This window comes from Aphelocoma coerulescens, chromosome 8 (genome assembly GCF_041296385.1).
Source record: "Aphelocoma coerulescens isolate FSJ_1873_10779 chromosome 8, UR_Acoe_1.0, whole genome shotgun sequence".
Lineage (NCBI taxonomy): Eukaryota > Metazoa > Chordata > Aves > Passeriformes > Corvidae > Aphelocoma > Aphelocoma coerulescens.
Window position 1 is genome coordinate 22,830,396 of NC_091022.1, and position 16,667 is coordinate 22,847,062.

A 16,667-nucleotide genomic window follows, 5' to 3' on the forward strand; every position below is an offset into this window, starting at 1 on the left:
GTAGGACATTAGTGGGGCTGACAGCAGCAGCAGGCTTATGTCTCCCAGCTCGAGAAGAAAGGGCAGAGGAGAGAGCCAGGGCCTCCAGGTGTCTGGGGTAGCAGCCTCAAAGGGAGCACACCTGGAAGAGGACAGAGGCCAAGCTTGGCACAAGCACCCCTTTCACAGGACCGGGGACACTGTGGGCTCACCTGTATGGGGTCCCTGGGATACCCTGTGCCATGCCCCACATAGGCCCCTGCATACCACCAGCATCACATCCTCAGAACTTCCTGGCTGTGTCCTGGGGACATGAGGACCTGCCCAACCTGTAGGGAAGGTAGGAGGAGATGGGGTAACCCCTCTGCTGAGCCAGCAGCCGAGGCTGTCTCCAAGGCATGAGGGTTATCAGTGGGGGAGGGAGCCCTCTCTTCCTGGGCAGCTTCCCTAGCATGGATAGGGCTATGGCCAGTCCCAGCACCATGGGGACAGCCTGGCAACCTGGAACAGGACACGTCGCTCACATTGAAATTTTCCAGGCAAGCAGCTGCACTAGTCTGCAGTCCTGCAAAGCAGAGGATCCTGTTCCCTGTCACTTGTCCCAAGCTGTTTCTCTACCCCAGGGATGCTCCAGGGCCTCCAAGCCCTGCTGGGCCAAGGCACCCTAGGGCATCACCTCTGAGGCCCATGAGAACATCTCAGATGGGAGCGGCCTCAGGCCACGGCCGTGGAGCAGCGCAGTCCCACAGCAGAGCCCATGCTTCCGCGGAGTCTCACCAGCAGTCAGGGAGCCACCCATAGCCACAGACTAGGCCAAAATGCTTGTGCCAGGACAGGAGTGGGGGTGAAAGGGGGGGAGCTGGGGCCACGCGGTGACGCTCCAGGGCAGGGGAAGAAGCAGCTCCGGGCCTCGTGCCACCTCCACTGTCCCTGCTCGTGGTGGCAGGGACGGCTTAGTGGGCGCCGCCTGTGCCCGCACACTCCCTGGCAGGTGATGTCGCAGGAGGACGCGGGAGGGAGTTGCCACCCCTGCGCTGGATAATCCGGGGAGATGGGAGCAGGCGAGGCGGCGGCTCCGCAGGTGGCTGCAGGCGCGGCCATCCGTCCCTTCCGCGGAACCGCGGGGCCCGGGCTGCCAGGCGGCGGGGAGGAGGTTAAAGCCACGCGGGTGGCCCTGGGTCGGGGCGAACTGGGAACCGGCGTGCAGCCGTGGCACAGCCGGCGGCGACCGAGCCGCTGGCCCCGCTCCAGCCGGGGAGTTGCATAAGCCCGGGGAGTTGCGCCGAGGCGGCGGAGCGCCGCCGGGGCAGGTGACACGGCCGGCGGCACCGCGGGGCGCGGAGCCCGCCCGGGGGCCCTCGGACCCCGCAGCCATGAGGGCCGGACCCGGGGCGCTCGCCTGGCCCGAGGCGCGTCCCGGCGATCAGCTCCGGCCAGGGGAGCACGTGTGAAGCGGGGCCGAGCGGAGGCGGCCCCGGGATTTGGCACGTTCGCAAGGAGCACTCGAGAGCCCCGGGATGGACGCGGAGGGCCCCGGGCGGTGACGTAAGGACTCGCACGGGCTCGGCTCGACTCGCCAGCCGGCCCCCATGTCCCCGGGGCCAGCGGCGGCCCCGGCGGAGGGAGGCAGGGCGACGGCAGAGGTAAGGAGCCCGGTGGCGGGCAGCCCAGTCGGGGAGGACTGGGGCGCGGGGCGCGGGCGGGCGGGAGGCCGGACACTTCCTCCGGACACGAGCTCCAGGCACACCTCGAGTCAGCTCGGGGTGCTTGGGACTCCGGCCGGCCCCGCCGCGGGCGGGAGCTGCCGGGATGGCCCCGACCCTGCCCGACAACCCATCCCCGCCGGATCCCCACGTGTGCAAGGGGTCCCCGCGGGGCTCTGCCCGCCGACGCGGGGCGTGGGGTCCCCGTGGGGCTCTGCTCCCGGAGCGCTCCGGGAAGGGCTGAACCCTTTCCCGAGGGTGTCCGTGTGTCCGTCCTGGTAGCGCTGTGATCGGGCTGTCGGGGCAGGGAATCCCGCTCACGGGGCGTCCGTCCGTCCGTCCGGGCTGCGGGTCCGCCTGCCCGAGGGTCGGCCGACGGGCAGGTGGCGGTAGAGGAGGTCGGGTGCCTCCGGGGGTCCAGGTGCCGTTCCCGGAGGGGTGCGAGTTTCCGCAGGAGCTCGGAGGCGGTGCGGATCACGGCGAGAGCCGGTGCTGGAGCGGGTTGGGCTGCGGCTCCTGCTGCTGGCGGGATTCCGGTGCCCTCCTGATCCCGGTGCGGTCCAGGCGCCCGTGCGGGTGGGAGTCCCGGTGCCACTACGTGCGGATCGGTGTGCCGGTTGGTATCCTGATGCCAGTGCGAATCGGGGACCCGGTGTCGGTGCCGGTGCCCGCCCCGCCGGTCAGGTGACGGTGGCTGGAATTTGACACCGGCAGCGACGACGGGAGCGGGATGGAGCCACCGCTGCCCCGCACTGCGCGTCCGCCTGCCGCCGCCGGCAGCGCACCCCGAGACGCAGCGGGAGCGGCACCGGGAGCAGCGGCGGGAGTCGGTGCCGGCGGGGCAGCGCCGGCCCCCGCCAGCGCCCCGCCCCGGCGCAGCGGCGGCGGGCGGCGGGGGGCGGCGGGGAGCGGAGGCGATGCGGGGCAGCGGCGGCCCGGGGGATGGTCCCCGCCGCAGGCACGGTGAGTGCGGGCCGGGGTGGCGGGCGATAGCGCCCGCCCCAGCCTGCCGGCGGCCCCGGGCCTCGGCGAGGGCTCGTACCGGGACTGCGGGGGGGACGAGGGGAACCCGCTTCGCCGCCCACCCCCCGGCAATACTCGCGGGGTGGTGAGGGGCCTCGGGCCGCCCCCGGGCAAGTCCCCCCCGGGCGGCTCCCGGGGTGCCGAGCCCGACCCAGCGGCGGGAAGCGCTGGGGGCCGCGGCGGGGCCGGGGTTCCCTGCCCGGGCGGGGATAGGCGGCACCCCGCTGCGGGCGCCCGGGGGGCACGGGGACGGACTCTCCCGCCTCTTCCCTGGGCTCCCGCCCGGCCCGTTGGGCACGTCGGACAGGTGTACGCCCTGGGCGGTGGGCAGGCGAGAGGCACGGGGCGGGGGTACCCTGTGCCCCCCGGCTCTGCTGTCCCTGAGTTGGGGCTGAGTTTGCTCTCTGCCGTGTGCCCCACGTGTCCGACCCCGGTCTTCCAAGGCTTTGCGGGGCGGGTGCCCGCTCCGCATCACACGTGGGGTTGATTTCTGACCCCCATCACTTCGTCTGCCAGGGTCAGCGCGGAGGGATGCAGGGCCTTCGCCGGTGCCCGCAGGTGCCCGAAGTGTCTCTGGGCATCCCCCCCGCGCTTCCAGGTGGAACCCGCGGCTGCAGAGCTGGCATGGCTACTCCGATTGCTGAGACACTCACCGCGGGCCTGGGGCACCCTCTGGCTCCGCGTGGATGCACTTCGCGAGTGTCTGCTGCCTCCCCGGGGGCCTGGTACAGCCACGGGACATCCGCTTCCAGCGCCCCATGCACAGCACAGGCAGCGGGGCTCTCGCCGGGCCCTGCACGAGTGAGTGTGAGGTGGCTCGCTCAGGGATTGCACCAGCAATTGCTCTTACTTAGCCCCGGGCGGGGGACACATGTGGCGGGGGTCCAGGCAGGTCCTCACACGGATGGGCTCGGTTCCGACCCTGGGAAAAAACCCTCTTGTGTCTATGAATCGCCCGGCAGGGCTCTGGCAGCCGTGGCTGGGGCAGATTTCAGTCAGATTCCCCCGTACGGGACATGGGGGTCTGCTGCGGGGTGTGCAGGTCTGGCATCCCCGTGGGGTGTCCAGGTGCTTGGTTCAGCCCTGCCCGCGCTGGACGAAAGCAGATGCCGAGCGGGGCTGCGGGGCCAGCGTGGGCTGCGGTCCTGCGGCCCCGTGGACGGGGCCCCGAGTATGAGGAGGCACTGGTAGTGCTCGTCCGTGCCTTCGGCTCTGGGGCTCCCGGTGGCGAAGGGAGGCTGCCCTCGTTCGGCGCCCCGCCGGCAGCGCTCCCACTGCACAGTCCGGGGCCGTGCTGCCGCCGGACGGGAGAAGCCTGAATTGCACCGGCCGATCCGTCCCGTCCCGTCCCGTCCCGTCCCGTCCCGTCCCGTCCTGTCCCCTTCCCTTCCCCGTCCCTTTCCCCTTCCCATCCAGTCCCGCCGGGATGCTGGAGCCGAGGGGCCGTGGCGGAGCGGCCGACGGCGGAAGCGAGGACCCGGGAGTCCGTCCCCTCCCAGCAGGGCGCAGGGACCCTCGCCTGGCCCCTCCGGCGGTGCTGGCCTGGGAAAACCATGACCTGGGGGCAGCGGCTGGCGTGGGGCCACGGTCCGCCACGGGAGCGAAGGGCAGCGTGGGCTGTGCTTGGCCAGGCTGTGGCGGCTGGCGCGGCCGGGGGGGCCGGTGCGAGCCCTGCCGGCACCGGGGGCACATCCCGCCTGGTCCACGGTCCCTAGAGGGGGCACATGGGCCTGGCAGCGCCCACTACGGCCCCGTGTCACAGTGTGGCCAGTGCAGGGTGGCAGCAGATTCAACAACTGGGACTTGGGGACCATTCCCTGAGATGCTAGAGGGACTGGAGGAAATTATATTTTCTTCTTGTCCCAGCGGTGCCCAGGCATGTGCTTTCACTTTTTTTCAGTCAGGAGTGCTCTCCTCAGCATGTCCTGTCCCAGCTTTGCCATGGAAACAACTGGGACACGCTGAGGCAAAGTCAAAGTCATAGAGGGGATGGGGGAACCCCTGAAAGCAGAATGCCAATAAGCTCCAAGGGGACAGTCCCATCCTGAGAGACTGGGAGGCCAAGGAGGGTACCACCCCTTTTGGAGCCAGTTCTAAAGCCCTTCAAAGCCAGGCTATCCTAGCTATGGACACTGGGCACCCCAGGGGGGAGCTGGGGAAGGAGGCAAACATGTGGCTGCAGGCGGGAGTTGCCCCAGCACCTCCTGGGCGACATCACTCCCCTGAGACCGTGCTTGCTGCTTCGCTGGGACCATGCACAGCAGGGACTCAGTTCCTCTCTGTGTGTCAGGGCAGTAGATGCCAAGCAGTGGTGTTGGGGTGAATGACTACAGTAAGCCCAGCATGGTGCTCCACACCCTGCCATGCCCCCACAGGACCTACCTGACCATCCTGCCCCTTGCAGTCCCACTCATCCAGGCTGCTCTGGGGTTGCGTGTCCCAGCTTGGCGCACGCAGCAGGCTGGGGAGCCAGCGTGAGGCCAAGGGGTGGCTGCACCCAAGGACCCTGTGCTAATGGATTTGGAGTTTCCAAGGTCAGGCTCCCACTGTGAGCAAGAAAAACATTCCCAGGGAAGGGCCATGGGAAAGGGCCCCCCCCGCACAGCACTCCCAGCCCCAGCTGCTGCCTCACAGCCCAGCCTGGCATCCCAGGCTGTTCGCACAAGGAGATGGCTGCATTGCCCCTGAGGAGAGGTGCTGTACAAAGGCTGGGTTGCCCCGGCTGCCCTATCTCTTGGAAGGGATGTGCGGTGTGGTGAGAATGCCTGGCTATGCCAGGAGAAGAGAGGGGTGGGGTGGTCCATGCAAGGGGTTCAGGAGTTGTTGTGAGGTTCTAGGGGGTGAGGGAAGGGGTGGCATGCTTGCCCAGGGCAGGGGAGGCATGTGCCATCTCTCAGCCAGCCAGATCTATACCCACCCTGTGTGGGCACTGACCCCAACCTCTGCACTTGCAGCTAGCATGGACCAGCAACAGGGGCCACCAGAGCCAAGGCCTGCAGGACCTGCCACGCACCCGCAGCCCAAGGTGAGCCCAGGTCTGTCCGGCTGCAACGGCCAGGACTACATGACCTCATCCCCAGCTCATGGAGCCTCATCCCTGGTGTGGGGACCCTGGTTGGGGCTGACCCTGATCTGTTGTGATTTGTTGCAGGAGGGGACACTGTGGGGATTCTTTGCCATCCTGTCACTGCTGGCTGGGCTGGCCACAGGCACCCTGCGAACACCACACTGCAATGAGACGCTGGACACAGCCCCCACACCACGGAGCACGGCCACTGCCAGCCTGTCTGTGGAGGATGGTGTGGAGGCACCACTCACCGCTGGCTGGAGCCAGCTGTACGGTGAGTGTTGGAACAGGACCCCGAGCCTGGGCATGGTAGTCCCTTGTGTGGGGCATGGGCAGGTTGGGAGTTGCCATGGGGAGCCCCAGCCTGTGTGGGACTGTGGCTGCTCTTTGGGGCTGGGCTGAGGGGATCTCAACACATGGGGCCCTGTGCTTTATGCTGGGCATGTGGCAGAGCCCTAGAGATGAGAAAAGGAGAAGATTCTTGGCTGGAAGAATCTTCCCACACACCCACGTGCCCTCTCAGGCGCCAGCCATTGCCGTGGTGTGTGATCAGGAGGGATCTGTAGGTCACAGCTACAGAGACAGGCAGGAGGGCATTGGGTGCAGGATGGGTCCTGACAGCACCATCTCCTCCACGTGCAGGGGACAACGCGACAACAGGTGGCCCAGGCACCGCAGAGCTGGCGGAGGACCTGCTGCTGCGTGCTGAGCGCTCGCCGCCGGGGCCCAGCAAAGCCAAGAAGACGGTGTGGAAATCCTCACGGGGCACCCGTGGGCGCAACTGCCACATCCGCAACCTGATGGTGAAGGTGCGTGACCTGGGCCTGGGCTTCAACTCAGATGAGATCGTGCTCTTCAAGTACTGCAGCGGGTCCTGCCACCGGGCACGCAGCAACTATGACCTGACGCTGGGCAGCCTGCTGCGGCAGCAGCTCATCGCCCCGAGGCCACAGGAGCGGGTCCTCAGCCACCCCTGCTGCCGACCCACCCGCTATGAGGCTGTCTCCTTCATGGATGTGGAGAACACATGGCAAACAGTGGAGAAGCTCTCAGCAGCTGAGTGCAGCTGTATTGGTTGAGGAGGGGGCCGCTGGCTTGGCCCCAGCTCGACAATGCCAACAGACTCCAGCTTGCCACATGCAGTGGCACTGTTGCTCAGAAAAAGAGTCTGGCAGAGGCTGGTGCCCCTGTTCATATGTGGCCACAAAGAACAGAGGTGAGATAGAGTCATGACTGGGGTGTGGGTGGCCAAGCCCCCACCTGCTCAGTGCCAAGCAGCTGGTGCCACCGGCTACATGGGGTCCTGCCCAGGTGCCCTGGCTCAGCCCTGGGAGAGGAGCTGAAGAGAGTATGGACCATCCCCACCACTCACAGGGGTCTGCCAGCCCAGCGTCCATCAGCAGCACTCCTGCACCTGTGCTCTAGGGGGCCAAGCATCACCCGAGCTTCAGAGGGGGCAAAACTCCCCTGTTCCCTCGGGCACCCTGGGGTCAGTGGTGCAGGGAAGGGGTGTCCCTGAAGGCAGGGCTGCAGTGGGGCCAATTTGCACCAGTGTGGAGTGGGGGGCCTGCACCCGGACCAGCAGCAGCCCCTAGTATTCTGCAGGGTGTTGGGTCTAGACACTCACTGGGACTCCCACCCCTGCCTGGTTCCCAGGGTGGTGGCAGGGTCCCCTCGCTGCTCCGTGGTGCTGTGGCACTAAACTATTTATTACTCTAAATTATTTATTTATTGTTTTCGAGCGGCAGCTCCTATTTATGACTTCGGGCCCCCGGGGGCCGGGTGTAATTTAACCCCAGCGCTGCAGTGAAGCCCTGGGCAGCACCCTGTGCCCCCTGCACCCTTTTTCTATTATTTGTAAAATTTGAGGGATAAACTCTATTTTTGTACAGTCGCCTTTTCCTGTAGCAATAAAGCGATGGGCTGCGCGTCCAACCCCTGCGTGTGCCCGTGATGGGGACGGGGACGGGGGTGCCCCTGAGGTGGCAGGGGGAGGGCGCGGAGCGCGGCCGCGCGCGGGGAGCGGTGCCGGTTGCCCGGTGCGCGGTGCCCGGCAGGGGACGCGCGTGGGCCGGGACTACCGCTCCCGGCGTGCGGCGCGGCGCTGCGGCAGGTCCTGGGCTGCCCGGCCGCGCCTGCGGGGCCGCGGGGAGAGGCGAGGCGGCGTCGGAGAGAAGCGGAGCGGGGCGCCGGGGCTGCTCGGGGAGTCCCGCGGGCGCCTCCCGGCCCGACCGCCGCGCCGAGCCGCGCCGCCCCGGTGCCGCCGCCCCCGTCGGGGCGGGGAGGCGGGTCCCGCCGCGATGCGGCTGCCCGTGCGCCGCCGCTGTCGCCCGCCCGCCGCCGCCTCCTGAGCGCCGCCGCAGCCATGGAGCGGAGGGCGGAGGCGCCGCCGCCGCCGCCGCCGCAGGGCCTCGACTTCACCGTGGAGAACGTGGAGAAGGTGAGCGAACGCCGCCGGCCCAGCCGCGGCCGTGGCGGGGCGGGGGGCTCGGCGGCGGGGCGCTGATGGTGCCGCGGTGCTGCGAGGGATGCGGCTCGGGGAGCGGGGGGGCACCTGCTCGGCGGTGCCGGGCCCGGCGAGGGCGGCGGGCGGCGTCCCCTATGCCTGCCCGCCCTGCCGCTGCCGGGGGCTCCGGGGCGGGGGGCTGGAGCGGGAGCCGCCGGGGCAGCCCGGGGAGGGAAAATGATGTGGCAGGAATGGGAGCAGAAGGGAGGGGTTGTGTGTGTCTCCGACTGGCGTCCTCTAGGTCGACAGCTGCGGCGCTGGTCAGGGAGAGCCCACGGGTCTGGTCCTGGCTACTGAACCAGATGCATCAATGTGAAGCCCATTATCAGTGCCTCCATTAGGCAGGGAAGGAAGGAACTTTTGTCAGGTACTGGGAATTACTGGGTGTTGCGGTTGGGAAAAGCCTTCAGAGGGCGGATGGCCCAGTGATGCCTTTCTAAGCCAGGAATCCAGCCCCTTTCCTCCTGCTGATGCTCAAAGTCCTCCAAAGCATCTGCAGGGCATCAGGAGTGAGGCTGATTGCTGAAATCTGGGATTCAGGGAATGGCCACGGCAAACCAAGGCCTGCTGGCATCACACTGCTGCTGGGATGAGCCCTTAGCAACTGATGTGTGACCTGGGATTCGTCACGGAGACCAAGCAGGGCACCTCAGTGAACACCCAGGAGGGCAGCTGGGCGAAAACCTTCCCGTGGCCACCTTGGAGGTGATGGGGGCAGGGCAGCAGAGGATGCATCCCTGAAGGGCAAACAGCAAGTGCATCACCCTTCCACTTACCCTGTAGCCAGACATCCGACAGACATCCGTAGCTCAGTCCTCAGACAGCTAGTGGGAATTCCAGTGTCCTCATTTTTCCTCTATAAGAATAGACTGAGATCCCTGCCAAAGCAATACTCATGGGCGTGCTGGTGGGCACATAGAATCGTGGAATCGTTTAGGTTGGAAAGGACCTCTCAGATCATTGTGTCCAATGGTTAGCTCAGCTCTGCCAAGCCCACCACTAAACCATTTCCCCAAGCTTTTCAAGCCCGTCCCTCCCCAGTGGGTTGCCTGGCCTCGCAGGAGGTGTCGGTTCAGGGATGTCAGGTTTGTCACTGGGCGCTGGTTGCCTTTGTGGCTGCAGGTGAGACTCAGCCCACCTCTTTCAGGGAGACAGAGCACCGCCGGGGGGATTAACTGATGTCTGGAAAATGCTACATTCGTGCAACCTTCTGCAGCTTAATCTGCATACAGCCAGGGCTGCTGGATGATTTTGCCTCTGACTTCCTTTCTTTTTGTCAGACACAAACCACTCCTTTGTTTGCACCAACAATGAGGCGCACACTTGCCTGCGAAGGGTGGGCAGTGCCAGGGTGCAGGCACTCGGCACTGGCTGGGTGAGGTGCGGCTGTGCCGAGAGACAGCTCATCCTTGCCAAGCTGCTTGGGATTTAGTCTCCCGATGCCTGGGAGGAGGCAGAGATGCCCTCTAGGATGCTTCGTCTCCCCTCCCCCAGTCTGCCTGGCCTCTCCCGATCTCTGCAGGCTTTGCCATCTCAGTAGTGTCCTCTGAAGGTGCAGCTGTGGACTGCAGTGGGGCTCTGAGCTGCTGGTGGGGGGCAGCAGCACAGTCCCTGAACAGGGGAAGAAGGATGGGGTGGGATCAGAAAACCCTTGGAGATTCAGCAGCTCAGAGCCTTCCTGTGTCAATCTTTTCCAGGAAGGGCTGTGGGGTACAAAGTGAAGGAGAGATGGGCTTTGCTGGGAGCAGGTTTTGTGGGAGGCAGGTGGGTAGAACCACTTTGTCAGAGGTGATGCTGGCAGATGAGTGATGCTCCTACTGGCCTGAGCTCTTCCACCTGCCAGGTTTTGTGCACAGCTCTATTAATAATGCTGAATACTGATTAAAATCAGGGTTTGACTCCACTCTGAGTCAGTTAGTGATAAGTGCTGGGGTTAGGAACAGTGTGAGGGCTGAAGCCTTTCCAGGTCCTCCGCAGTGGAAGTCATCATGTGTGGCAGTTGTAGCTAGGGCAGTCTCACCAAACTGCCCCTGTCACACTCTTCTGATGGTTTTCTGTCCCTGGAAAATCCTTTTGTACCCCTTCTGTTGTTTATTGTGCAGTGGGGTTTTGTAGGGCTCTGGGTGTCTGTGTAGCTGAAGAGGATCATTGCTGTGTTTATGCATAACCAATGCCAGAGAGAGATCCCTCCAGCTGTGACCAGTGGTTTCAGGGAGGCAGGAGGGTGCAGATGCTGGAGGCAGGGCCAGCTGACAGGTCTAAAAGCCTATGGACAGGTGCCAGGTTCAGATGCTGCACTTCAGGAACCATCTGAAAGTTGCTCCCTGTATTTTTTTGCTCCATTTTTCCGTAGCAAGCTCTCCTGTAGCACAGGGAAGGAGCGGGGCTGCGCTGGGGCTGAGCTGTTTTGATACGGTTACTGTGTCAGCAACCCCCAGTCCTAGCTGAGGGCTGCTTGTTTGCTTTTTGTTTTCTTCTGAGCCTGACCTAGATGCTGCTCTGACTTCAGCACAGCTAGAGCGGGCTGGCGTGGCCACGCTGTGTGTACCTGCTGGGTGTCCGGCAGCGCTGGGCTGGCGCTGCTTCCCCTGCACCTGCTGCTGCGTGGGGCTCTGCTGCTGTGTTTGGAGGGGTTGGAGGGAAGGGAAGGCTGGGAAAGCCAGGGGCTTCAGGCTGTGAGAATGCTCAACCTTTCATTGCCTAAATGGTGCAATCTGCTTTGTGCTTTTGTGTGCCCAGGAGCTGTCTCTGGTGTGACTGACAGCCTGGTGCTGGGGTGATGATGAAGATGGATTGCAGATGTTTAGTCCGGGCTGCTGTGTCCGTCTCAGAGGAGCAGTGCACAAACAGGACTTGTGCCCTGCAATCTTGGTTCCCCTCAGGTCAGGGATATCAGCACCTAATGCTGCAGTATTGGACAGGAGAGGAAGAATGCGAGACCCTCTTCGTGTTCTTAGTACAGTTGAATCTGCTTCAGCAGTATCGCCCTTTTTGAAATAAGAAAAAAGGTAGTGCCGTTCCTCCATGAATTTCCCAAGTGCCTGCTCTCGCCCTCTTTTTTTGTCTAATTCCTTCCAAGGTCTTTCGTCCCTTGTCCTGCCTCTGATCCTCTGGGGTGTTTGTAATACTCGCTGACGTCTTTTCCCTAGCACATTAGTGGTCTGGCATCTCTGGGCCTTCCAGATTGCCGTGTGCCTCTCTGGAGATGCCTGATGAATGCACAGAGTCTCTCCGGCAGGATGGGTAGGCGGGGTGTCATGGAGCTGACATCCGGAGCCTACCGCAATGAGAGAGGGATGGCTTTGATCACTGCTCCTCTGAGATGCTGAGCCTCAGGGATGTGGCAGCTGCTGGGGCTGCCTTCTACCCAGGAGGATGGGGAGGAGAAATCAAGTGCATCTGGTTTTTTCGGAAGGTTATTGCCTGTCTTCAGAAACCTGATCAAGAGAATTACAAATACCCTCACGAGGGTGAGGGAATGGCGTCCTCTGTCTGGTAGTGGATCAACCCCTTAGTCCTTAGAAGCAGCCTGCATGTGTGAGATGTGGCAGCCACACTGGGGAGGGTAAGCTGGGGGTCTTAGGAGGAGAGATTCTTGCAAAATTGAGGGAAGCAGGGAGTCACCTTGTTTCATGCTCAAGCAAATGTTCTTGCAGAAGCAGATTCCAGCCAGAGTGAACCTTGGCTGAACACATGGCTCCTTCCTGTGGTGTGGTGCTGATGGGATGAGAAGGCAGCATCTTGTTGTCCAGTGCTTGTCTGAGCTTTACATGGGCCATCTCTGGAGTCTCATCTCAACTCTGGTGTATTATGGAGCAGGAATGGATGGGATTGATGCCTGGGCTCCAGCAGAAATTCTTCTCTCAAATTGCTTGTGTACTCCATCATGGAAGTGTTGGGTATAAACAAGGGATAGTGTACAGGGGTTTTGGCTCACCCTTGCCACTCATCCTGGGCTTTGCATTCCCAGGGTTTCTCTCTGCTTCTCCTCACCCTTTGCTTGTTCAGGCCCCTGCCCACCCTTGCAGGGGGTGCACGCGTGTCCCACAGTGCCTGTCCCTGTTGGGGACCACCCTGTGCTCTGCAGAGGGATGATGGCAGTGAAGCAGTGGGAGGGGTGCCAAAGCTGTTGAGCTGTGTCTGGGCTGCAGCCTCTTCTGGACAGCTGAGGATTTGGTGTGGGCAAGCTGGGCTCAAAGAGGGGCTTCAGAGGGGCAGCATCTTTTATTAGCAGAGGGGAGAAAAACCCTTTTCTTTTGGACTGCTGGCAAAATGTGGGTCCTTGAACAGGAGCAGCATGCCTGGCAGCACACACCCGGCTTTATTTTGCATCCATTTGCTATCCTCGGCAGGCTGCCGCCTTCCCGGGGTGCTGGCTGCTCAGCCTGCCCCACTGGGGCTGGGGGGGCCAGCTGCTGCAGGCAGGGGGAGGCAGGGATGATGTTCCCTTCACTTGGCAGAGCCAGGGTAATGGCTGTGCTGCTGCAGGCCTGGAGCACTGGCGGTGCGAGTGCGTTCAAGTAGAAAGGACAGCGAGAGACTGCAGCGGGAGACATCCCAGGGGGTCCTGCTGGAAGGAGGCTGGTGGTTGCCGAGGGACCGTGGCCACCGCTGCCCCCGCCGTGCCGTGGCTGTGGGCACACCACAAGGAGCAGAGCAGGAATATATTTTGCAGCTTTCCGTTTCCCCAGCTGCAGCGCAGACCTCACTCAGGGTTGTACCTGCTGTCAGGTCTGTGTGCTCAAGCAGACTGGCCCTTGGAGGGCAGCTGTCTCCCCATGGAGCCCCCAAGAACAGCAGGCAGCACACTCCCGCTCTGGGATCAGAGCCATGTGTCTGAGGCTCCTCTTGTCACCCCATAATGGCATGGACACAACACCTCTCTGCAGGGCACCCCATGTTCATGTATTTACGCAGTGCAGTGAGGGAGGCTGTCTGCTGGCACTGGGCTCCCTGCAGAAGCTCTGAAGGGTGAGGGCTTGAGGATTCTGGGCTTGTAGCAGATCCTTTTCCCTTGCAATACATGAGTGCAGCCTAAGATCAGGTGCCTCCGCTCGGCTGTAACTCTCCTTGAACTGCTCCTGTTCCACCTGACAAAGGAACCAGCATGGGATCTCTCACCCGTGTCTTTTGGGCAGGCTGCCCTGCACCAGTGCAGCTTACTTGAGGGGCTGATGTTGTTCCAGTGACTAAAACCTGACTGAGGCTTTGGTCACAGCTTTTTAGAGCAGGGAAGAGCCATCATAATAAGCTTGAATTATTTTCAGCCAAGCAGAGCTGATGTTGGAGAAGGCTCCTTCCCTGGCCAAAGGGCATAGCTGACAGCCAGGCTGTTTACCAGTTCTCACATTACAGGTCTAATTGCAGGGGAGGCAGGTCTGGTGTCAGCCACCCGTTCAAATTGGAATGCACAAAGCCTCCCTGTTAGATGTCAACTACCCAATTTCATGCCTTCTGCTTCTCCCTCTTGGCACTAATGAATTCCCCTTGTCATCTCCAGTGCTTCCTGATGGGCCTCAGGGTGCTAGCCAGAGTGGTCATGCTAAAGTCCAACAACAGCAGCCAATGCTGGTGCCTGATCTGGCATGAGGGCAGTGTCTCCTTGCTGAGAAGGAGCATGCTGGGTGTTCAGGTGTCCTTCTGCAGGGCATGGGGTCTTGCAACCCCCTGCCCAATGCTCTCAGCAGAGGATGGTACTCATCTGATGTGTGTGGTCGGCCAGGAAGAGAGCCTAGTCTGCTCCCAGGGGTTTCTTCTGCTGCTTTGAGCTTGGTTAGGATGGTCCCAGAATTTATGTCTAGCCTTGGAGGCCTTCTGGAAGGGTCTTCCATGTTGTGTAGAGTACTGGATGGGGTGTGCTGTTGGTAGCCCTGGGGCCCGTGCTGCTTTTCCTTTCCAGCTGGTGCCCTGCATGCAGGCAGGAACAGCCATGTTTCTTTCAGGAGCCACCACAACTGGTCCCCTCCCAGGCAGGGTGCTTGCAAAAGGGGGCTGAGATAGTGAACAGATGCCTTTTTCAAGAATATTCTTCTGACTTCCAACAGCTTGTAGCATGAGCTTTCAGCATCAACTTTTCTTCCATCCTCTGAATTTCTTTGTGTAGTTGGTAGACTTTTTCATCTTTCCACTCAGCTTCTCTCTCTGAGGTGCTGAGCAGTGGAGGCTCCAGCGTGTCCTTGGAGACTTTTGCTGGAAACCTCCCCCGAGACTCCCTGGAGGAGGAGTGGGACGAGCAGGACACTGAGCTGGTGTTGCTGGGCATGGATGCCTCCCCAGGGAGCTCACTGGTGACGGTGGGGACTGCGCACGGGGCAGAGTATGAGGGATGCAGGCAAGTTGCTGGAATAGTGGCGGCAGGAAAGCTGTCCACGTATCTGGAAAGCTGGCCCTGCCTGGGAAAGGGTCTTGGGATCCAATTGCTCACTGTTCCTCTTAATGCAGGGGTAGTGACATCTCCCCAGCACAAGTGTTGAGGGGAGCAGCTATGATAGTGCTCCCTCCTTGCCATTGTTACGATGCAGCAGCTGGGGTTTTTTAGCATAGCCAGTGCTGGAGTCTCTGCTGGGGCTGTGTGCAGGATGTGTGTGCACTGGATGTGTGTGTGCTGGAGGTGTGTGCTGGAAGTGTGTGCATGGTTGGTACCTGCTTGCACCTCAGCCTCATGCTGGGCTCTTCCTGGTTGCTCACTCCTCTCCGTTCAGTCAGATGATCACATGGAAGCACCAGAGGCTGCTGGCTTGAAGCAGACCCTGTTGGCAGCATCAGGCCTTAGCCAGCAGCACTGACAGCCCCAGCCAGGTGGAGGATGAGCCCTCAGCTGCTTCCCAGCAGGCAGACTGTGTTTGCCAACCCCTGCTCTGCTGCCCTGCCATGGTCCCATGGACCTGCAGTGCTGTGCAAGGCTTGCCCTGCACATACATTGCTCCTGGGGCTCTCTGTGGTGTGCCCAGAGTGAGCACAGTGCCGTGCTTCGCCTGGCAGTCTCCCTGCTGTGAGACTGACATGCAGCAGCTCTGTGGCCAGCACAGGTGAGCAGCTGGGGAGCTTGTGGGTCAGAAACCCAACACTGTGGACCAGGTCAATCCTGCACACATGGTCAGGTCTGTGTTTTGCCTAGTTTATGCTGGTTTAGAGCTTAGGGCTCCTGTGTACACATTGTGCCTTGAAATATGTGCTGCATAGGGATTTTTTTCTCCCCACAATTTTCTAAGCAGTAGCACTCTTCAAAATAGAAGAAATAAATTCATTAGAAAGTGCATGGAGGTGTAAAAATAGAGGTTGAGAAGAGGTGGGGAAGGATCCTGGGCTAGGGAGCAGGCAGAGGGCACTGCTCTTTTCACCTTATGACTGCCCAGCAAGCAGTGAAGGGAAAGAGTGGGTTGTCACCGTTCTGGGAATCTCAAGTGAGGTTTATTTGGGAAGAAAAATAAGCAGCAAGCTGTGATGGGAGCAAGTAAGAGACTGAGCCGGTAATGGCTGGGAGCTCCAGCTTCAGCCCTGCTGCAGGATGACTCAGTCCTTAGCACAAGAGCAGGGGTAGGAGCCAGGTTCCTACCCCCAGGAGTGGTTGAGCTTTTAGCACATCTGCAGCTGCTGCTCTATAGTGAAGTAAATTGTTGCTTTGCTTGGAGGGAATGACAGTGCTTGCCTCTGCCCCAGCAGCTGAGGGATGCTTCCTGCATCCAAGTCCAAGATAACTGGAAACAGAGCAAAGGTTTGGCTAGCTGCTGAGAGCTCGTGGTCTCCCCTTGGCTTGCTCTGTTGGGACATATTTCTCTCTCCCATGCCCTGCTTATCTAGGGTTAACCTTTTCTGTGTCAGGATACGTGTTTTAGTGGGTCAGACACTGTCCCTCTGCAGCCCATGTTGGCTGACTCTGTCTCCTACGACGTACTTCATAACCTCTTTCTTACAAAGAGGTTATCCTCATTTTCCCCTGTCACAGTCTTGAACAGCGGCGATTCAAATTATGGCCCAGGCAATGCCGACTCTGTAAAGTTCCTGCCATATTGTCCTGCTCTGTGGTCTCACACTGGGAAGCAGCAGGAGGCACAAGCTCTTGCTTGGGAAGCTTGTTCCCATGCCCCAAGCTGCCAGCTCTGCATGCTTAAAAATAGTGTTTAAATTCTCTCCTGCGTACAAGAACCACAAGAATTTCATAGAGCTTTTTTTTGGGGGGGAGGCTATTTGAGACCTGGAGCCAGGGTGGGGACACAGAAAAATCCTCTGCACCTGCTGTAATCATCGTCTGATTTGCTGGTGGGGTGCAACGGGTGCCTGATTGCCTGACAGGTGCCATGGATTTTCCTTGCTCCTGGCGTGTGCAGTCAGCAATTTGAAATGAAATGTGCTGTGCCAGGCAGAAATCCTCACTGCTAGAAGATGGAGT

General features: G+C 61.5%; 2 protein-coding genes across 6 annotated transcripts in view; both read left to right on the plus strand.

Moving 5' to 3' along the window:
* Positions 1-1,301: 1,301 nt before the first annotated feature.
* Positions 1,302-7,689, plus strand: ARTN (artemin). 4 transcript variants are annotated; one of them, XM_069022822.1, is made up of 4 exons: positions 1,302-1,622; positions 5,660-5,730; positions 5,857-6,046; positions 6,415-7,689. In XM_069022822.1, the coding sequence occupies exons 2-4, from the start codon at positions 5,665-5,667 to the stop codon at positions 6,849-6,851; spliced, it is 693 nt and encodes a 230-aa protein (XP_068878923.1). In that variant the 5' UTR covers positions 1,302-1,622; positions 5,660-5,664; the 3' UTR covers positions 6,852-7,689. The 4 variants fall into 4 exon arrangements, with proteins under 4 accessions (XP_068878923.1, XP_068878921.1, XP_068878922.1 ...); XM_069022820.1 differs by lacking the exon at positions 1,302-1,622 and adding an exon at positions 2,600-2,645; XM_069022821.1 differs by lacking the exon at positions 1,302-1,622 and adding an exon at positions 5,194-5,399.
* Positions 7,690-8,066: 377 nt separating this feature from the next.
* The window catches only part of IPO13 (importin 13), a 31,506-nt gene continuing 22,905 nt past the window's right edge, over positions 8,067-16,667 (plus strand). Inside the window, exon 1 of one of the 2 annotated variants that reach the window (XM_069023185.1) lies at positions 8,067-8,212. In XM_069023185.1, coding sequence (XP_068879286.1) covers positions 8,138-8,212 — 75 coding nt within the window. In that variant the 5' untranslated portion in view covers positions 8,067-8,137. The remainder of the gene's footprint in view (positions 8,213-16,667) is intronic. The other variant, XM_069023186.1, reaches the window with a different exon arrangement.